Source organism: Globicephala melas, chromosome 4 (assembly GCF_963455315.2).
Source record: "Globicephala melas chromosome 4, mGloMel1.2, whole genome shotgun sequence".
Taxonomy (NCBI): Eukaryota; Metazoa; Chordata; class Mammalia; order Artiodactyla; family Delphinidae; genus Globicephala; species Globicephala melas.
The window spans coordinates 66,272,725-66,295,450 of record NC_083317.1 but is presented as its reverse complement, the minus strand read 5'-3'; the positions used below and the strand labels follow the sequence as shown (position 1 = coordinate 66,295,450).

At 37.1% G+C, this 22,726-nt stretch overlaps 1 protein-coding gene and 1 non-coding gene across 2 annotated transcripts in view; both read left to right on the top strand.

Moving 5' to 3' along the window:
- Positions 1–19,937, top strand: part of RABL3 (RAB, member of RAS oncogene family like 3) — a 38,772-nt gene extending 18,835 nt beyond the window's left edge. The window contains exons 3-8 of the mRNA XM_030857742.2: positions 1,990–2,119; positions 6,097–6,211; positions 8,397–8,547; positions 13,807–13,878; positions 18,018–18,056; positions 18,644–19,937. Coding sequence (XP_030713602.1) covers positions 1,990–2,119; positions 6,097–6,211; positions 8,397–8,547; positions 13,807–13,878; positions 18,018–18,056; positions 18,644–18,709 — 573 coding nt within the window. The 3' untranslated portion in view covers positions 18,710–19,937. The remainder of the gene's footprint in view (positions 1–1,989; positions 2,120–6,096; positions 6,212–8,396; positions 8,548–13,806; positions 13,879–18,017; positions 18,057–18,643) is intronic.
- Positions 15,515–15,587, top strand: TRNAG-CCC (transfer RNA glycine (anticodon CCC)). Its single transcript has one exon. It is a non-coding gene; the product is annotated as a tRNA-Gly (tRNA).
- Positions 19,938–22,726: the final 2,789 nt, after the last annotated feature.

The following is a 22,726-nucleotide window of genomic DNA, read 5'->3' as shown; positions in this document are numbered from 1 at the left end:
CAAAGAGATAGATAGAGGCTTTGAGGGTGGTAATAGTTGAGATGGTTTGAAATGAACAGGTTTTGGATTTTTTTTTAAGGCAAAAGCAACAGAATTTGCTGACAAATCAGATATGCAGTATGAGAGGAGTTAAGTTTTAAGTTAAGAGTTAAGTTAATGCTTAAGTTTTTGGCCCTTCAACTAACTAGAAGGCTAGAATTGCCTTTTACTGGATCAGAGAAAACTGGGAGAAGAATGGGTTTGGGAGGAAGATTGGGTTATTATTTTTAAATATGTTAAATTTGAGGTGCCTGTTAGACATCCAAATTGTAGTTAGGTGATATGGTAGTCTGAGGTTCAAGGGACTGCTCCAGGATGTATATAAATTTGGAATTCATCAACGTATTTATGACATTTTAAATCATAAGAGTAGATGAAATTGTCAAAAGAGCAAGTGTTGCGAGATATCCAAGAACTAAACCTTGGAACACTCTAACAATTAAGAGGGTAGAGAGATGAGGACAACCCAAATGGAGACTGAAAAGGCTTAGCCAGTGAGGTGGGAAGAAAAGCGGAATAGTATGATATTCCTGTAAGTTAAGTGAAGAAAGTATTAAAAGAGGAGTGATTAGTTTTATCAGATGATAGAGTAAGATGGAAACTATTCATTGATTGTTGGATTTAGCAGTGTGGAAGCCATTAATGACCTTGATAAGGAATATTTCAGTGGGGTGACTGGGACAAAAGGTGTGACAGGAATGAGTTCAAAAGAGAATATAAGGAAAAGAATCAGAGACAGTTGAGAAGAGACAACTCTTTGGAGGGCTTTTGCCGTAAAAAGGCATAGAGAAGTGGTTTGGCAGCTAGAGGAAGACATGAGGTCAAGAGAAGGTTATTTTTTTATTTTTTTTTTGCGGTACGCTGGCCTCTCACTGTTGTGGCCTCTCACTGTTGTGGCCTCTCCCGTTGCGGAGCACAGGCTCCGGACGCACAGGCTCAGCGGCCATGGCTCACGGGCCCAGCCGCTCCGCGGCATGTGGGATCTTCCCGGACCAGGGCACGAACCCGTGTCCCCTGCATCGGCAGGCGGACTCTCAACCACTGTGCCACTAGGGAAGCCTAAGAGAAGGTTATTTTAAGATGGGAAAAATTATGGCATGGTTGTTCGCTGGTGGGAATTAATCCAACAGAGAGGGATAATTTGATGATGAAAGGGAGAATTGATAGAGCTACCTCTTTGATAAGAAAGAAGGGATGGGATTTTATGCATAAGAAGGGGATTTGACCTTAGAGACACAGACAGTTTATCTATAATAGCTGCAAGGAAAGCAGATTATATGGGTACAGATACAGGGAGTGGATAGATAAGTGAAGAGCAGGTTGTAGAGTTCTCTTCTGATTGCTTCTGTCTCTGGAAGCAAGATTATTAGCTGTGCCTGAGGACAAGGAAGAGAGATTGGAAGTTTGAAAAATAGGGGTAAGTGTGAAATAGTTACCTAGGGGAGGAAAAGAGGAAATAGACTATGGAACTGATTGACAGAGAGCTCCAAAGGTAGACTTGAATTTAAAATGAATCCAGTTAGCTTGAATGTATATTTTTCTGAACATTACACTCGCTAGCTGGGTTGCAGACATGGAATACAGGAAAAGGTGGATATAATCAGGGCTGGAGTTTTGTCTAATGAATACTATGTGAGGGAAGAGTAAAGGAGAGATTAAAATGACGAATAGCAGAATTTATGCTTAGTTAGGAAGGAAGTGAAGGTTTGGAAGTGGAAGGGGGGACTTTGGAAGGTGTTAGGATCCATGAACTATAGGGACCTTTGGGGTCAAAGATTATTATTAGAGTTGGAGTGTTAGAGAGAGGAAGCTGTAAAGATAGGAGGTGGTGATTAGAGAGTCAGAGGGTAAGCTGCTGATATGGAATGTTCAGTGCTTTAAACTGGAATGAGGGTGTTTATGAGTTTTCTTAGTGGCTATAATAATTATTTTGATGGATTGATTTGTTAGGTTCATGACTACAAAGAAGGAACCCCAGAAGAGAAGACCTACTATATAGAATTTTGGGATGTTGGAGGCTCTGTGGGCAGTGCCAGCAGTGTGAAAAGCACAAGAGCAGTATTCTACAACTCTGTAAATGGTAAAACATTTTTTATTTTTACCATATATTAATGGTCTCAGATCATCTGATGAGGAATGCTGGACTCATCTTAATTTAAGAAAGATCTAAGATACCCCCAACTCTTAATTTAAATCTGCATATCACATTCCAGTTCATGTTTTTTAGATTCTAACTATGTATTTCAGAACATTAGATATTTGCTTTGTCTAAGTGTTTCTATTTATATTATTGTCATAAACTAAATATTGAGAGATAGTTTGGGTACTCGACATAAAACATGGAACCTTCCAAAACACTGTCCCCTGGGAGTGCTGTTTCTTCAGTCAACTGAGTATATACCATTAGGAGTCCCATGATCTAAGCCAGATGTCCCAGAGATACTGAGATTTTTTTTCATCTGCTCCTTAGAGTCCTGTGTAATTATAAAAGCTGCCTAAGGATGTTTTTAGGGGTGCAGAAATTTCATCCAGTTATAGATATACAAACACCTGGAGCAGACTTCCAGGTAGAGGTGTGTAATAGGACATAATTGCAGTTCATAGAGTGCCTACTCTGTGTCCAGGAACTAAACTACTGACACCTGTGATTTACCTATAGAATTTTTTTATCTTCTCTTTAATTCATTTTTTACCTTTTTTTTTTTTACTGTGAAATATAATTTCAACTTCTCTTTGATTGATGTACCAAAAGATTTAGTATCTTACCCCTTCCTTTCTGGTAGATGCTTAGCTATTAATTGGCCTTCATTTATACTATGCTTAGATCTCATTCTATATTAAGTAAGCATTGTAATTATTCAGTACCATCTTCATTACTTATATTCCTCTTTCAATATCTTATCCCATATCATAAGGTGTTGTAGATACTTCAAAAAAGTAGAGAAGGCTCTTGTCATTGGATGCGTACTGTAGAATACAGGATGAGTCATGTTAGTTCAGACCTATGTCGCATTTAGCTCGGAATTCTATCTGAAAGTGTCACAATCTAATTGAAGAAACAAAATATTCATAAATGAAACAAAACACAGTTTAAGATGGTGACATTAATATATGACATCATAATGATACATGATAAAGTACATGATAATGGCATATATTAATAGAATGTATATAAATGAAAAAACAGTAAGATAAGACTGGTATAGTATTAGGTGACTTGCTAAAGAGCAGGAGAGAAAGAAATGAAGCCTGGTTTAGATCTAGGATCAAGTGATAAACTTGGATTATATCAGTCAAATGACTTGTCAAAGTTGATATCAATCCGATTTGGCAAAGAAAAGTTTGGATAAATAACACTTTTCCTGTTTAGATCTTTTTGACAAAGAGTTAGGATAAAAATTATAAATAAATAATAAAGACCATTCAGATCCTAGAAACTTTATGGAATTCTGAGTTGTAAGCTTAGTAAGTACTGAAGAAATCCATCTAAATCCATATTTATCTGGTTATCTTTTCTATACCTACTCTCCATTAGTGATTTGTGTCTTCCTTAAATATTATTGAAGTAATTTCATATATCCTATGTTAGTTTTACAAGTAAGACTGAGAGATATTCCTGTTTCTTAAAAAAAAAAAAAAAAAAACAACTCCCTATTAAGAGCAATCTTAATAGGGACTCACAGACAGAGAAAACAAAATTATGGTTACCAAAGGGGAAAGGGAGGGAGGGATAAATTAGGAGTTTGGGATTAGCAGATACAAACTACTATATATAAGATAGATAAACAATAAGGTCCTACTGTATAGCACAGGGAACTATATTCAATATATTGTAATAACCTATAATGGAAAAGAATCTGAATATATATATATATATATATATATATATCTGAAGCACTTTGCTGTACACCTGAAACTAACACAATATTGTAAATCAACTATACTTCAATGAAAAAGAAAGAAAATCAGTTTCTGTGTTCTTCGAGCCTACCTCTGGAACATTTCTCTTGGTAGAAGCGTTCAAGGTTCTTTACTCCATCTACCATCCTTAGTTTTCTAAGAAACAGAGCATAAGGATCACTCCATTCAAATACAGTCTATTCTTAGCAATAACTTCCTTCCCTCAATACCCTACCTCTTCCCACTGTGATGAATGAGGCTGGTAATCCCCAAAGGAAACCTGTAAAGTGTCTCTACCTCTCTATTTTTAAAGATTTAGAACATATTCTGAGCAGCTATCACCCTGACTTCTTTCCTTTGGGCCTCACTGTGTCCCATCCCTTCTAGCTCGTAATCTACAAAGCAGGAACTCTCAGCCCAAATGAAAGAAGGAAAATAAGGAAAAAGGTGCTCAATGCCCTTAAAAGCTCAAAAGCCTTAAATAGAGATCCTCAAAAAATAAACTCCTCCCTGTGCATCTAATAGCTCATTTAGGCCTTTGTAATCTTTTCACTCTCCCAACCAAACCCACCCATAGTTTTGTGGTATTTATACCTAGGAAATAAGGAGAGGAGAAAGTATCTTCCACTCCCTTTGCCCTGAAGTGACTTTATTCTGTCTTCCTCTAATCTTTTACTGTCAGAATACTTGATTTCAAATTCCGCTACCCCACTTACCATGTGATCTAGGGTAAGTTACTCAACCTCTCTGAGCCTCAGTTTCCACATGTGTAAAATGAAGATAATAATTCTTACCTCATAGGACTGTTCTGAAAATCAAATTAGATGCCAGACGTAAAGCACAATATTTACCACATAAATACTGAATAAATGTTAGCTATATTCTTTAACGGTAGCTCTTTATTCCTTTTTTAAAATCTATCCTTGTTCATGTTTCCTTAATGCCTAATAGAGCCCCTCATTGAGGAAAGTAGAGTGAATGCAGTTGGACACGGGGGCAAGTGTCAGATCTCTATTTTTTCCAGATCCCAGGAGAGATACAGATTTATCTGAGCTAACTGGAACTAGTCAACTATAATTTGCACAAGCACCTTAGTTACACAATGTCTGTAAAAACTAGAGGAGCCAAATAATTCTAACTCTTATGCCCTTCTTTTTCAAATTTACATATCTTACATCTTGAAGATGGAAGAATCATCAGTTTCACATTCTCTCTTCACAGTAGAATCTGGGTAATATAGGCAAGGGTTGGGGGTTTAAAAACCTATTGTCTCTTGATCACAAGATGGTACCCTAAATTTCACTAGGCATTAAAGCTTTTCCTTTTTTGTCAATATCATATTGTAATAACCTGCTTTACCTTTCTGTCCAGGATCTTAACTGATTCTGTTTAATTGTATTTCTAAACCTTATTACATTTTGCTATTTTTCAATCTCTTAAAAGTCCATCTGTTTTCTACTATTCATACTTCTTGACTATCTTTTCCTACCTCCTTCTAGTGGCATATTTCTTTTGCTTTGTTAACTAGATCTCTTACAGGTAGAGCAAGCTTACATAGCTAGCCATTAATCCGAAGAACTAAATGATTAGACTTTTGAGTTGATTAGGTTCAGGTGATCTACAAGAAAACATCTTGTCAGCTAAAGAATAGGAATTGTATCAAATTAAATCAATACCATTTTAATAAATTTTTATTATTAAATATTTTAATGAGTGTAAGTAATATGTGTATGTATGATGTCTATGACAGATGCATAGTGTGGAAAAAAATAACCTTTTTGAATGAATATAATTTCCTATATACTTGAAGTAGTTTTGATTCTTTTTATTGATGAAGTAGTTCTGTAATTAGGACCAGGCAGAATAGGCACTCATTAAGTGTTGAATGAAGAAAAAAAGAAGACATTCTAAAAGTTTAATGACATCTGTCAGCCCTTGTAGAAGTTTTTAAAAGTTATATAACTGACAAAGAAAAGCTTTTAGATAATTATTTTTAAATAATTATTTGCAAGAATTTACAGAGGAAATTTAAAAATAATTGTGTCTGAGTTTGTTAGTCGTACCAAAATGCATTCGGTAAGCAACCTAATGTTTTGCCAATTGTGAAATAAAGAGGAGTTGTTACAATATTGACATTATTTTCTTTGGTTATTTTAGGTATTATTTTAGTCCATGACTTAACAAATAAGAAGTCATCCCAAAACTTGTATCGTTGGTCATTGGAAGCTCTCAACAGGGATTTGGTGCCAACTGGAGTCTTGGTAACAAATGGGTAAGCCCAGATTACTTCACAGTTGGTTTGAAATGCTATAGCAATCCCAGGAATGTACCCTCCAAAATAACATTCTGTAAAATGTTTGATTTGCAAATATTTTCTCCCACTCTGTAGATTGTCTTTTCATTCTCTTAACAGTATCTTTCACAAAGCAATAGTTTTTCATTTTGATGAAGTCTAATTTCTCTTTTATGTATTATGTTTTTAGAATCATGTATAACAACTCTTTGCCTAATCCCAGATCATGCAGATTTTCTCCTGTGTTTCTTCTAGAAGTTTTACAGGTTTTGGTTTACTTTTAGATCTATGATCTGTTTTGAGTTAGTTATAATGTGTGAGGGTTTGGTTGAGGTCGATTTTTGTATATGAATGTCCAATTGTTCCAACATTATTTGTTTCTCTGAATCCTAATCTTCTTCATAATGGTAGTTAAATATAGTGTCCTGAAAGATGCAAGGTTTTTTGTTTTTGCCTAAGTGGTACAGAGCATATAATACAATACCTGGTTATCTGTCTCTTTGTGATGTTAAGGTGTTATCAGACTTATCCATTCATGATAAAATTCCCCATTTGCTTTTTACCTAATGATTTAAAAAGAAAAAAAGGATTTTGAGATCAAATTTCAAATTGGATATAAGATTTAATGAAAGAAAGTGAGAAAAAGGAAAGTTAAAAAGAGAAATAAGAGAACAGATTGTAAATATACATATATTATGTGCAACATATATGTTATGTTACATATATACAATAAATATATATGTTAATGTGCAAGAGATTATGAAAGACTGCAAGTGACAAATATGTGTATCAAAGATGATGTTTGATAAAATATATACAAAAAGTTGTATGTAAGCCAGAGTTAGAGTATAAGGGGAAAAAAGTCCTAAAGGAGGGTACTTTCAAAACTTTATTCTCTAATAAAGCAAATTTCAGTTTTGGACCATGTCTCCTAAGTCAACATTGATGTTAGTAAGAAGAATCAAAGGCCTTGAACTCAAACTATTGTTGGCTTTGATGCAGTAATTAGGATTATAGTATTTTTATGAAATGGGAGGTAACATAATTCAAAACAATTTTGTTCCAAGTCTGAACAGTAACTGAGGCTCTGTAAGGTTATTGTGAAGGGCAAAAAGATTTGGTAAGTTCTTGTGTGCAGGCGCACACACAAACACAATTTAGATTATTCAAAGAGAAAGAAGAGTGATGTCAAAGGAAGGAAAAAAATTATGCTCACCTGGTTTGTATTGATTGGGTTATGCAATATTGATTTACTGTCATAAGGTGTCGCAACCAGATTTTGCTGACTGTTATAAACTGAGCTTATAATATGTCAGAACTCCAAATCTCTTTCATTTCTCATATGTAAGTAGAATTTATATTAATTGAACAACATTGGGCTCTATGTTCCTTTCAGTAATAGAAAGACAGTGACCCAAGGCCACTAACCCTAAGTGATTCTTACTACCTGTTCTGTGTCTCCCACAGCTCTCGTGTCAGGACAAACAACTATTTGGTACTTAATTCTTTCCTTTTACTATTCATTTTGCATTTCAATTGTTTCTTTCCCTTTCCATTTGTTGACTCCATCTTTCCCCAGGCTGTAGCATCACCTATGGTTGATTTATGCTGGCCTTCAGCATTCCTATTTCTGATTTTCCTAAAATGATCTATTTTTCTTTACTATTCATAGACAGAAATGAGTATGGTAGGTGTAAAGCTTATGCATACCCCAGGAGGTACCCAGAAGCTTGACATTTTCCCCTCTGGCAAAAGGCGTGACTGCCATGCTAGGGTACTGGATTTTCTCTCCACAGAGGTTTGAATCCACTCTCTGCATCTACCCAGAAAAATTCCTGAGCTGTTAGCCTTAGAAGACAGAGCTTTGGGAGAAGTCAAGTCAACCTACTTTCATATACCTGGTGGGCACTCAGTTTATTCAAGTAGTCTATAAAGACCCATGGGACAAATTTTGAGTAGTTAAATTAATAGTTGGAACTTGAAAGATGGCGAGGATTGATTGAAAAAATGAACAAGTAGGTGGGAGAAAAGTAAGTTTATAGGTAATGGGCGAGCAAGAGTCAGTGAAGTATCTGTAAAATAGTGTGAGTAGTTGCATTTAAATATTACACATCTACATCAGAAAGGTAAATTCTATTCACCTCTTCATTATTATTTATCACAGGGATTATGACCGGGAGCAGTTTGCTGATAACCAAATCCCACTGTTGGTAATAGGGACTAAACTGGATCAGATTCATGAAACCAAGCGCCATGAAGTTTTAACTAGGACTGCTTTCCTGGCTGAGGATTTCAATGCAGAAGAGATTAATTTGGTGTGTATTTTTTTACTAATGCATGTTTGTATTATTATCAGGTAAAGGCAAAACCAAAGACTTTGAAAGTTCTATATGCTCACAGAGGAAGCTTTATATTTGAAATCAGGCATTTGGGTTCTAGTCCAAAAAGTAATGAAGATTGGAACCAACATAGATTATGAGATGGGCAAAGCCTCCTTATATGCTGACCTGTTGGAATGTTCAAACTTTGTTTTATTCTTGCTTTAGAAAAGCCTCTTAGCTTCTTAAACTACAGAATTTACCTTAAAGGGTAAACAAGTATATAAATGAGAAAATTACAAACTGTAAACTAGGAGTGCTTCATAAGCATTAGTTTATATAAACTAATGTATAGTTAGTAATGTATAAGCATTAGTTTATACAATAGATTGAGTCCCTTCCTGAGATATTTAGCTCAATTAGAACTGAACATTAAGAAGGCTAGAAAAGTTCTCGTATAAGGTAGTTAGTGTTGCCTAGAGAATGATCCTGGCCAGCAGCTTCAGTCATGGTTTATATGTCATTGTTCGCAAGTAGGATTTCTGCAACATATCTGCGCACTGGCATTCCAGACGTGGTGGTGGTAGTTTAATACCACTAATGGCTAACATTCATTAAGGACTTATTAGTGCCAAGCACTGTTCTAGTACTTTATGTACATTATCTCACATGCATCGTCTTCACATCAATCCTATAAGGTAGGTACTATAAATACCTCCATTTTAAAAACGAAGACTAGAAGCAAAGAGGGGCAGTTAGGCCAAGGTTACACGGTCAAACCAGGCACTCTGACTCCAGAGCCCATGCTCTACAACTAAGCCTGTTTTCCATTTAATTATCCTTCACCTAACATTTAGAATCTCAGAGCTGAAAGAATTGTTAGAAATCATCTAGATCACCAATTACTCAAACCTGACTGTGTATTCAATATTATAGTATTTGTGAAAATTTTTGAATAAGTGCCCCACAGCTGGTGCTTTTTATTCATAAGGTTTGACAGAAGGACTCAGTATTTTTTTTTTTTTTTTTTTGCGGTACGCGGGCCTCTCGCTGTTGTGGCCTCTCTCGTTGCGGAGCACAGGCTCCGGACGCACAGGCTCAGCGGCCATGGCTCACGGGCCCAGCCACTCCGCAGCATGTGGGATCTTCCCGGACTGGGGCACGAACCCGTGTCCCCTGCATTGGTAGGCGGACTCTCAACCACTGTGCCACTAGGGAAGCCCCGGACTCAGTAATTTTAACTAATAACTCAGCTGATTCTGATGCCCTTTCTCTGTGAATCAGCATTGGTGAACGCGGCTTGGTTCAACTCCACCTGTACCCCCCATAATTGAGTCAGCTTCTGCCTGCCATTCCATTGTTTTTTACATTCTGCTTTGCAGTGGAGATGCCTTATTTTTCTCAGCTGCCACCATGGAATATTCAGCATAAATGCCCAGGTAGTCAACACTGGACCATCATATTCCAGAGAATTCCTGTTACATAGAATATATAATATCCTTGTCAAAGAAGTACTGAGGTTACTTTGTTTGAACATTGTTTCCAAAGGGAAATTTACCACTGAATAGCTTAATTTGTTCCAGCAATTACTTTTTTTTAATAATAAAAGTAGCTGGCATTTATTAAGTGCTTACACATTCTAGACACATACTATTTTACTTTTAATGTATTTTAGAATGTATCTGTTTCCAGTGCCTGTGGGTTTCTGTGACAATCATCTAGATATGTGCTTTTCCTATTTTACTTGCAAAGTCAGGGCGATCTTTAATTGTTAACAAAATGTAAAGGTACTCAAGTGGCAAACATGGTCTTCACAGAATTCACATACAACATACTTATGGCCTTTTATCAGTGTACACCTTCAAGAACACAGCAGAAACAAGAGGGTCTTGAGGATGCAGGGAAGAAAAGATGAGGAGGAAAATTGGATAAGAGTTTCAAAAAGAGGTAACAGTCAAAAAGACTCAGCAAGTAAATATAAAGTCTCGAGTAAAAACGAATTTAACACTGTTAGTGCTAGCATCTTTGGTTACTGTATGAATTTACTTAAAATTATTAAAAAGTAAGGATTAACATAACTGTATACATCAAAGATAGAATCAAAGCTTTCTTGTGCCTGGAAAAAAAAAGACAAGTTGTTTAAATTATAAACAGGGAGGAGATTACTTATTTTTTTAAATCCTATTAGGTTTTTTTGTGTCTAGCACAAATTTTCCTCTGTTATGTGTTTACTTCAAAGTGATCATTCTGAAGCATCTTCCCTAGTTAATGTTTCTTTCTCAAGCATTTAGAGCTATCAATTTTCAGGCTTTGCCCTCTACCATGATCAATAGCAGATAGTTATAGTTCTTTCAGATCTAAAACTCTCTTCCTAAAATCATAGGGTTTCTCTAGCCTGGTCAACCTGAAATTCTGGAGGCTTAGAAATAAGTTTTTGGGAGGTTTTGTCCGTTTGTTTGATGTTTGATTTAATTTTTATATTTAGTACTTTAGCTCTATTTGGAGTCATCTCTGAAGTCTTTTGACAATCTGATGATTATGTGATCAATATCTGTTTTGTAAATCGTATCTAATACAGATCTAGTTAAGGTTTGTCTTTTATATGCCTCAATTGCTGTATAAATGTGTTCAAACATGATTTCAAATACAGCAGTTTACACAATGACATTTCAGTCTGCTTAATCCATACATAGAATTATCTTTTATTATGTTAGGTGCTTTTGTGTCTGAAAATTCAATCTGATGGCATTTTCTTGGGATGAAGAAAGAAGGAAACTAATATTTCAGTACCAACTATGTGTCAGACATGCATTATCTCATTTAATTTTCACAAAAATCCTATGGGTTAAGTATCGCTATCTCCATTTCACAAATGAATAAGCTCAACTTTAAAGGTTTAGTAGCCTAACCAATGTCACACAATCTAGAGATGTTGGGATAGATACTCAGATTCAGAGCCTGCTGGCTTCAAAGACCTCTGATTTTTCTTTTACTCTATGATCTTTGAAAAGTTGTAGTCTCTCTTTTGTGGTTTTGGAAAATGTATAGCTTCTGGTCAGAATTTAAAATGTGAGCCTTGAATGTTGTATATTGGTAAAATAGGGATTGTTACAAAATGCACTGGAATGGAATCGTGTGGGCTTAGAGATTACAATCAGAATAAATGCAACAATAATAACTTCAGTGATTTCCCAAGGGACACAGATGATCTATAACTGAAAAAATAGATACTATCCTTGCAAAGGAGCCTATATGATATCCCCATGGTTGGGTCTTAGGTGGCATTTGAGGTACAAATCAAAGTACTCGGTCTCTTGAGTTGGCAAGTCAATGATGACAAGCTAAGGCAATTCAACATTGGAATTCCAGGAAAGGGATAGTAAACGTTTTAAGGTCTTTACTAATCATTGCAATGTACTAGTCACTTCATTATAATGTTTCAGATTCTTTTGTCTCTTCAGAGCCCCATTTTTTCCTATTTGTATCCTAATAGTAAATATCTGTTGTTTATTATTTATTATTAAAAATAATATTTAATGATATTTTAAAATAAACTTTTCTATTGTTTATTTTAACCAAAAAATATATCTATTGTTTATTATTATCTTTATGGCCTACCAAGAGATGTAGTGCCTTGCATTCAGTGAGTGAGAAATCCCTGGCCACCGTTCTGTTTGTTTTTTGCTCCTCCTGCTCTTTATTTTCATGCTTCCTACTATTCCTAAGAACTTCATAGTACTTAAGTTAGTTGAGCACTGGTGAGTAACTAGTACTAAAAAATGAAGTGTTGTCCTCAGAATGGGAGAAAATATTTGCAAACGAAGCAACTGACAAAGGATTAATCTCCAAAATATACAAGCAGCTCATGCAGCTCAATATCAGAAAAACAAACAACCCAATCCAAAAATGGGCAGAAGACCTAAATAGACATTTCTCCAAAGAAGATATACAGATTGCCAACAAATACGTGAAAGGATGCTCAACATCACTAATCATTAGAGAAATGCAAATCAAGACCACAATGAGGTATCACCTCACAACGGTGAGACTGGCCATCATCAGAAAATCTAGAAACAATAAATGCTGGAGAGGGTGTGGAGAAAAGGGAACCCTCTTGCACTGTTGGTGGGAATGTAAATTGATACAACCACTATGGAGAACAGCATGGAGGTTCCTTAAAAAACTAAAAACAGAACTACCATGTGACCCAGCAATCCCACTACTGGGCATATACCCTGAGAAAACCATAATTCAGAAACAGCCATGTACTACAATTTTCATTGCAGGACTATTTAAAATAGCCAGGACATGGAAGCAACCTAGGTGTCCATCGACAGACGAATGGATAAAGAAGACGTGGCACATATATACAATGGAATATTACTTAGCCATAAAAAGAAACGAAATTGAGTTATTTGTAGTGAGGTGGATGGACCTAGAGTCTGTCATACAGAGTGAAGTAAGTCAGAAAGAGAAAAATAAATACCGTATGCTAACACATATATATGGAATCTAAAAAAAAAATTAAAAATAGTTCTGATGAACCTAGGGGCAGGACAGGAATAAAGAAGCAGATGTAGAGAATGGACTTGAGGACATGGGGAGGGGGAAGGGTAAGCTGGGACGAAGTGAGAGAGTAGTAGCATTGACATGTATACACTACCAAATGTAAAATAGATGGCTAGTGGGAAGCAGCTGCATAGCACAGGGAGATCAGCTAGGTGCTTTGTGACCACCTAGAGGGGTGGGACAGGGAGGGTGGGAGGGAGGTGCATGAGGGAGGGGATATGGGGATATGTGTATACATACAGCTGATTCACTTTGTTATATAGCAGAAACTAACACACCATTGTAAAGCAATTATACTCCAATAAAGATGTTTAAAAAAAAAGTTTATTTTTAATAGCTCTGTTTCTGCTTTTGAAGGTAAATGTAGGCAGGTCACCTAATTAGTATGTTGGTTTTGTTGTTAGTAAGACATTAACAATCCTGTCTTCCTTTATGAATTATTTGGTGATGAATACAGTGGTTCAGTGTCCTCTAAAATTGCCTAAATAACAAAGAGTAAGTGGCCTCACCTTCCTTTAGCACTTTCCTCTTTGCTGTGTGCATCATAATTTGAAAATTATTTGAATATTTTATGAGAGTATTATGCCTAATATTTTACTATAGAAATGTGCAAGAGGAACAGTAATGACTCACAAAGAGCTTATGTTTCCTAACGTTTAATTGTGGATCTTATGTTTTATCTTCTAGGATTGCACAAATCCACGGTACTTAGCTGCAGGTTCTTCCAATGCTGTCAAGCTCAGTAGGTTTTTTGATAAGGTAATGGCTTCAATTAAGTTATTTTTAAACTTAATTTATATATTATGAGAGTTTAAATTCTTTGTAGAATGCTTTGTCCTTTTATTCCTTCATGCTAAACTTCACAGCCTGAATACTATTTGTTTTGATCTCTTATCTGTTGGTGTAATTGCTCAATGCCTGCTGACGTGTTTATTCTATCACCAGTGTTCTCTAAGCAAAGGATGAAAGCTACTGGATTCAAATGGGGTTTTTTAAGATACCTAATTCCCTCCTTAAAACAATTTATGTTTCCATATTTTCTAGCATTTTTGTGCTTATTCACCACCCCCAAGTCCCCACAAAAGGCACTAAACTGAGGACATTCTGCTTAAAGCCCTGAGTTATTTTTGCTCTCCCAGCTACTAATATTCTCCATATAAATGTTACTGTTACTTTTATGGCTAGGTCATCTTCTTGATTCCCTAATTTTCCCTATCAGAAACCTTTGCATTCCAGTTATTCACTCTTACCAGCATCATCTTATTGTCCAGAACTGGAATGAAAATGCAGCATTTTCAACATACTGGTAAATTAGAGCACTGTTTGTCTTTCCTTCACAAGGCCATACAGCTGCATTGCATACAATATTGACCAAGTTAAATTGTTTACCCAATGTTGACATTGTGTAGTAAAGTAAAATAGGATGTATTTCTGTATTATTATTGAAAAAAGATTAATTTCTGTCTTATATTTCCTTTTACAAGTAGTCTCCCAAGAAAAAAATTTCCCTCCTCATAGCTCTTCTTTATGAATCATTTTTCTTTTAACTATTTAGAAATCTAATATTTGGCTTTTTTGTCCAATAGGTCAGCATAAGATGAGGCCCACACTCCGTCCCTGTTTAATATTAGGCCACTGGGAAATTTGTGCTTTATTGCAGAACTTCCCAACTGGTGTGTGGCCAAAAGGGTACAGGTGCACTGAGATAGTGATCCCCTCAGTTCTCAGAGCAGCCAGAGCCCCTGGCCTGGCTCTTCCATTTACTCCATTTGTACGTTTGCTAATGTATAAATATTAGCATTTTCTAAATGTGTCATGACATGAAAAAATGGTTGGAAGCACTGCAAGGCACCAAATTTTCTCTCCACATTGTTTTCAAACTTAAAACGTAAGAACTTCCATTTGTTTAGATCCGTGGCCACTATCTATGTCCCCTAGGAGCAGCATCATATAGATCTGTGTCTGACATGGAAAGATCCCACAATATATTGTTTAAATTTTAAATAATTTATTAATTTTAAAATTAAAAAAGTAAAATGTGGGCTCCCCTGGTGGTGCAGTGGTTGAGAGTCCGCCTGCCGATGCAGGGGACACGGGTTTGTGCTCCAGTCTGGGAAGATCCCACATGCCGCGAAGTGGCTAGGCCCGTGAGCCATGGCCGCTGAGCCTGCGCATCCGGAGCCTGTACTCCGCAACGGGAGAGGCCACAACAGTGAGAGGCCCGCGTACCGCAATAAATAAATAAATAAAATAAAATGTAATAAGTTATATCCTAGAGAAACAATGGGTTATAGATCAGTGTGACCCAAGTTGTCAGGCAAGACTACTTAAAAAAAAAAATTAGAGGGAACTTGGTTGGTTTTAAGAAGAGAGCAAGTTTTGATAAGAGGAGACTTCCCTGGTGGTCCAGTGGTTAAGACTCTGCACTCCCAATGCAGGGAGCCCAGGTTCGATCCCTGGTCAGGGAACTAGATCCCACATGCCACAGCGAAGATCCCGCGTGCTGGCAACTAAGAGCCGATGCAGCCAAATAAATAAATAAATAATTTTTTTAAAAAATGGTTTGATAAGAGAAGGACATCGCAAGTTGAGGGCAGGGAATTATGAGCAAAATTGAAAAGCAACTTCTCTCTTGGTTTCCTAAATCACAAACAAAGTCAGGTGAATTAAGAGGTTGGCCAGGACTTCCCTGGTGGCGCAGTGGTTAAGAATCCACCTGCCAAGGCAGGGGACATGGGTTCCCTGTTCCTGGAGGATCCCACATGCCACGGAGCAACTAAGCCCGTGCACCACAACTACTGAGCCTGCACTCTACTGCCCACGAGCCACAACTCCTGAGCCCACGCGCCACAGCTATTGTAGCCAGCACGCCTAGAGCCTGTGCTCCACAACAAGAGAAGCCACCGCAATGAGAAGACCACGCACTGCAACAAAGAGTAACCCCCGCTTGCCGCAACTAGAGAAAGCCTGCGTGCAGCAACGAAGGCCCAATGCGGCCAAAAAATAATTAATTAATTTAAAAAAAAAAAAAAAAGAGGTGGGCCAGACCTCCAGACTGAGGTGGTTGCCTGAAAGCAAGGGACTTGGCAGCTAAGATATGACTTTACATCATATCTTCCAGAATTTAGTGTAAAGATTTCTTTTCCAAGGGACTTCGCTGGTGGCGCAGTGGTTAAGAATCCACCTGCCAATGTAGGGGACACGAGTTTGAGCCCTGGTCTGGGAAGATCCCACAGGCTGCAGAACAACTAAGCCCATGAGCCACAACTGCCACGTAGTTGAGCCCACGTGCTGCAACTACTGAAGCTCATGTGCCTAGAGCCCATGCTCTGCAACAAGAGAAGCCACTGCAATGAGAAGTCCATGCAGTGCAACGAAGACTAGACCCCACTCGCTGCAACTAGAGAAAGCCCGCGTGCAGCAACAAAGACTCAAAAATTAAATTAATTAATTAATTAAAGATTTCTTTTCCAAGAGGGAATCTAATCCTCTTCCACACTCCCTTCGCTAATAGTAATTCCTAACCACTCCAGAGTAATAGAATTTTCCTGTCCTACCCTGGAGAGAGGAAGGAAAATCAGTCCTGTCACAGTTTTTGTGGTGTCAGGTATTTTAGATGGGTACTAATCATGAACCAGCTTTTCTACCTTTGAGGCCAGTGAGTGCAACCTTACCCTGAGTCTCTTGTGACTAAAAGTAACCCATCCATAGTCTCGAAGATAAAATGAATCCAGATGATATGGCTGTCAGGCCAATGAGAGCAAGCTGCTGCAGGCCTGGAAGAAGATGCTCTGCTTTATTCTGAGGAAGTTCCTAGCCTCATAATTCTAGATTCTAATGTCTTAGAGTTAATCTCCAGATAATCTGTATTCTAATCTGCTGAACTTTTCTTAATCACATGTAAAGCTCTGTGTAAAGAAAATAATACTGCCTCTGTCACCATTGCAGTTTCTCAAGTGTTAAACAGAGTTCTTTTTTTTTTTAAATGTTTTTCATCATGTGAATGTAGAGAACAAATGTATGGACACCAAGGGGGGAAAGTGGCGGGGGGTGGGGGGAGGGTTGGGGGGGATGAATTGGGAGATTTTGATTAACATGTATACACTAATATGTATAAAATAGATAGCTAATAAAAACCTGCTGTATAAAAAATAAATAAAATAAAATTCAAAAAAATGTTTCTCATCCTGTGAAAATATGGTGCTCTTAAACTCATTATGTTAGGGCACATATTTTGAAGGCTTCTTTTCAGTAGTGGTGATGGATTTGTACAGATACATCCACTGCTTTACCTTATTTCTCCTACTGACCAAATACAGACAATTCCGAAACTGCTGAATTAAGGGTGCAGATTAAGTCGGAAAAGAAGTTAATTGACTGCTTTTGATGTTGTCATCTGTCTCCATTAAGGACTGACAGAATTTACAACTGTGTTTACTAGAGGAATGTGGTAGTTTACTACATTATATAGACAGACTCCTCTTTAAGGAATAGGTATGCTATTGTAGTAGCAAAAGTGCTTTGCTTTTATCTTATGGATTCTGTTTGGTACCTTTTGGGGCCGACTGCTAGGGAACTTTGAGTCAAATTTGCAGCCATACACTAGGAATTGCATGGGATGTCATGTCACTCTCTGGTTATTTAGTCTTTTTTGTTGTTCATGTATTTTTTGACCTATCATTAATGCTTTTTGGAACAAGAGGCAGGCTTTTATAAAAATACTTCCACAATCCTGATCTCATTAGCACCAGATTTAACTCATTGTATTAGATGTCTGTGCTGTTGAAAAGACTCTTAATTTGGGTATATACCTTTTAGTGCCATTAGTGGCCATTGCAGTTACTACCTTTTCAAGGTATATGTGCTAAGCCCTTAAAATCTTTATTTGTTTTTCACAGGTCATAGAGAAGAGATACTTTTTAAGAGATGGTAATCAGGTCTGTATCTATCTTTTCTTGATAAAATGATTTCTTGAAATTGGAGAGAGGTTTGACTTATTTGAAATTTATTTCCAAATTTGCTTTTGAAATTTTTTTTAAAACTTGGGGTCGGGGGAGTCCTTTGTAGGCCCAAGCAACTGACTTTCTTCTGTCCTGTTAAATACAAAAGAAAAAATCAGATCAAGGGAAAATAAGAGTCTAAGAAACAAAAAGAATCCAGAGATAAGGTTACATTATAAAATAATAGAATTGCTTGAGACTCCAAAGGCATATATCCAGAGTCTATCACAATGCAAATAATTCATATAAAAGTCCAATAGGTGAATATTATGAGATTCACCGCCATCCTGTCTGCTTTAGATGGCACTATCACCAATTGCTTGGCAAATGTTTTTCATTTTGGTAGAATTTATTTTTATTATTTAATCTGCTGTGGTTTTCGGAGTAAAACCGCAGAAAGATAGTTCTTTAAAGAACAACAGCCCAACATACAGAAACAGAAAATAAGGAGAACATTTTAAAGGCTATTAGCATTTGAACTCTGCCTGCTTGAGTCCTAATATAATTATCTTTCTTGCCTACAGATTCCAGGCTTTCCTGATCGAAAAAGGTTTGGGGGAGGAACATTAAAGAGCTTACATTATGACTGAATTACACTCATCCTTTGAAGAGTAAGCAAGCAGTGGCAGTTTTTCACAGCTTTCTTCTTGCTGTGTCAGTTATTAATGTCTCAGGCTTTTAACGAAATCATCTTAAAATGCCACCCTTCAGCCTCACCCTTTAATGGAAAACTGAAAGGAAGTAACAGCGTGGGAAGTCCAAACTTTGTCCCCATTCTCTCTGTTCCTCACCTTTCTGTCCCTGTTTATAGATTATATAAAAGCCTTGTGGAAATACGAGATGTCAAAATGATGCAGTAAATGAGCAGCGACAGAATGCTGCAGAGAAAATTTACTCTTGCCCAGAACTGGAGGGTTTTTATGGGTCTGTAATTTTCCCACACTCCTTGCTGAAGGCTTAATTAAGTACTTCAAAAATGTATCTCCTTCAAAAATGTATCTCTATTGTTTTACCTTCTGAGGGGAAAGGTTATGTTAACCCGCCCTGAGTTGTCCACCCCAAACACTCTCTGTCATTTTCAAAGAAGCAAAATGGTGTTATTTAACTGCCTCCACCTTCATCACACAAAAGGATGCCTAATAATAGCAACCGTTGTCTCTCTCTCCTCTCCTTTGCAAATGGCTCAGTGGCTGGAAGAGGCGGACTAATAGCTGGAGTTAAATATAAATAGATTAATAATACATAGAGAACAGCAGTACCAGAAAAGAAGAATTATGCGAGAAATTGACAGCTCACTAAATCCTTCACTCTTTAGGTTACAGCTGTCTGCACCCTCTTACTGTTTTCTGTTTGGAAATAGGTAAGGTAAAATCTAAGACCTGCACAAGCGCAGTAAGAGAGATTTACAGCCTCTTCAGTTTTTATTTTTATTTTTGAAGGAAAGATCAACTCCTAAAATGTCCCTTAACTATAATCCGTAAACTAAGAATATTATTCTTTGTGTCAACAATGTATTTATGGAGAGAAGTAAAAATAACTTCCACAGCAACACATTTACATGAATTATGGACTAGGATTCTTGGATTTCATAATCCAAAATTGGGGGGGTGTGTATATGCATAATTGTTCATCACTACTTTTTTTACCCATCTTTTTTGCTCGTGTAATTGCCTTTGCCCCAGTCTTTGTTAATATATAAACCTGTTTTACGAAAACTGTAATTTGCTGCCTTATTCAACAACTCCTTTTCACATGTATTCTTCTCTCTAGGAGGTCTCTGCACTCCTGATTTTGCTCCATATTAAAGTATAATAATAATAAGTACACAGTTTCAGCTTCTTATTTTAAAACTAGGGGAAAAAACCACTAAAATCTCTTTCTATTCCATACTTTGGAAATCAAGGTGTGCTGAAAGAGGATATTAAAATGATGATGTTAGAGAGTGCTTTTAGAAAGTCTGTCTTAGGAATTTGGCAAGGGATTTTAAAGCACTTTTCATCAGCTAGAATTTTCTCCAGTCTTTTTTCACATCCTCCCCCACAAGAGTTAGCCCTGATTTCTTTTTTGACATAAAGGAGAGCTATGCAAATCAGGATCTGTATGTGGAATTTGGCACAAGTATTTTGTGACAGTGGCTGTGCAGTTAAGAAGTAGAAACCAAATGCATATGCAGAAGACCTAAACCAACTGAAGCTCTTTGTATTCCTCTTTTAAAAAATAAATCAATAACCCTTAATTAGAAAGGAGATCTATTCCAATTTCTCTATTTTCTCCCTTATTAAAAAATAAGATGAAAATAACCTATCACTGATGGCTTCAGGGTCAATCTTGAAAAATTAACAATACTCAACTTCATTTGTTCTTGCTGTCAGGCTTGACTCCTGAATTACAGTTTTCTAAGAAAAAATGATTTTAATCATCTAAGGTAAGTTTGTTGCAGCATTAGTAGCAGCAAAATAAGGTTGTTGGCCAAAGTGAATGTTATTAGCCAGAGTTCTTCAAAAAGAATCTTTTGAAGCATAAGTTTTGCTAAGACTTCCTGAAACCTGCTCATAAAAATTGCTTTTAGGTAATAATAAGTTTAAATACCAAATACTTCCTAAAAAGTGTTAATTAAAGCTTTAATTTTCTTACTTTCTTGATGGAACAAATTGCTACCTATAAGAGAACTTTTTTTTTTCCCCTGTTGTGATTCAGATGTCTAACCAACGTTCTTACTCACTGTGGAGGCAACCAGATATGAAGATCTGTAGCCACTCATCTGTCCCCCAGGCGGCTTAGTTGGAATCCAACTAAGGATTTGGGTTGGTCTCTCTACCTTAGTGCTCTAGAGAGAGAGCCACTCCCAAAGGGGTTGATCCATATCAGCTTTACTCAGGTTCTCAAAAGTCCCTGAACTTGGGACATCTATGATATAATCCAGGTGCCGTGACACTGCTGTTTTTCTCCATTCTGGAAGTGGACTGCATAGAACTGATGTGCTGGGCCATCGGACTGAGGTGAAGAGCTCCTAACCACTGCCATAATCAGAGCTTCTGAGTCTTCATTTCAACAGGGTATGCTTTAGCACCCAACCTAGGTAGGGCCTTATATGGGTATCTAAATGTTGGTTTAATTGAAATTTTTAAAGCACAGGTAGCATCTATTTTAAGAAGTTTGAAGTCTAACAGGATGTCTGCATTGATTTAACATCTGTTAAAATTCAAAGGAGGATACTCTGGGGGAAGGAGGAGTAGGAAGTTAAAAAATTCATTTCTCCATAGTCCCAAAACTGAGTTAAATTACTGTGGTAGAAGAGGAAGGGTTTCGGGAGATCTAGCACTGGGAGAACCCTGAGCCTCACATATTCCCCAGTATGTTTGCCTAATGCAGAATTGGAGTTGGAGCCTGCCAGCGCTGCTCCATAGAGTAGGAAAAGGATCCAACTTTGAGTAACAATTAATAAGCACCTACATTTAAGGACTCAAAGCAATGGCTTTCAAACTCAAAAGTGTATGGAAGTCCTCTGAAGTGCTTGTTTAAAATGCAGATTCCAGGATTTCTTCTGCCCCCCCTCGCCCAATTCTATGTATATGGGATAGAGCCAGGATTTTGTATTTTTAACAGGCAAACCAGGTGATTTTGATGCAGGTAGCTCAGGATCCACCCTTTGAAAAAAATAAACCCATATCAAAAACGTAGGGAACACATGGATTGTAGACTCTACCTTATGGCACCGTTATAGAAGAGTTCATCAGAGTTCATGATCGCCCCTTAATGAACTAAGTAAGCCACTCCTCCCTCCCAAGGCTACACATGCCACAGCAATCGTAGCGTGATTGTCACATCCTCTATTGGCAAAACAGGAAATATTTGTCTTCGATGTACTGCTACCCATTTTTAATACTAGCACTTTCTACCCTCTGGGTATATCTATTTCTAATGAAATGCCTTGCCATCTTATACATAGCCCCTCTCTTATACCACATTTGTTTTCTCAGCTGGCCAACCACTAAGCTTTACCAAGATCATCAATAAGTAAAGGTGAAGAATGAAACCCCTAAACTTCAACAAAGATGTAAAATCTTGTTCAGTACCATCAAATATATCAGGTAATCTATCAGTTTCATTTTTTTCTTGGAGACATCGGTCCTGAAGTCCTCCGTCCTCTAACTGCACTCTGGAGTGATTGCTCTCTAGGCCTGCCACTTGCCCTTCACATTACTCTGTAATAATCCCCAGTTTCCTAGATGTAATATTTTCCATTTTCTTGGTGTGGATCAGTGGTCTTCCAACTGGGATGTGTGGAAGAATCTCTTCCAAGAGGTACATGGGCACGGATAGTTTTAAGGGAATCATTTTTCAGATCACGAATTCTCATATGAATGTATCTTTGTTAAGATTGATCTGCTTGTGAAGCAGCTCGTGCTGGCTCTTATTTACCACCTCTACTTTCCCAATTGCCCTTTTCCCACTACAGAAAAAGAGCATGTCACTACTAGTGCAATAGAAATACGGCATATTGCCCAGGGGTGTAAATGTCTTCTGGATGCCAACAAAGGGACAATTCTGAATATTAGTTTTATTTAAGGATTTTGTCTGTTCCACTCCTCACAATTACAAAAAAA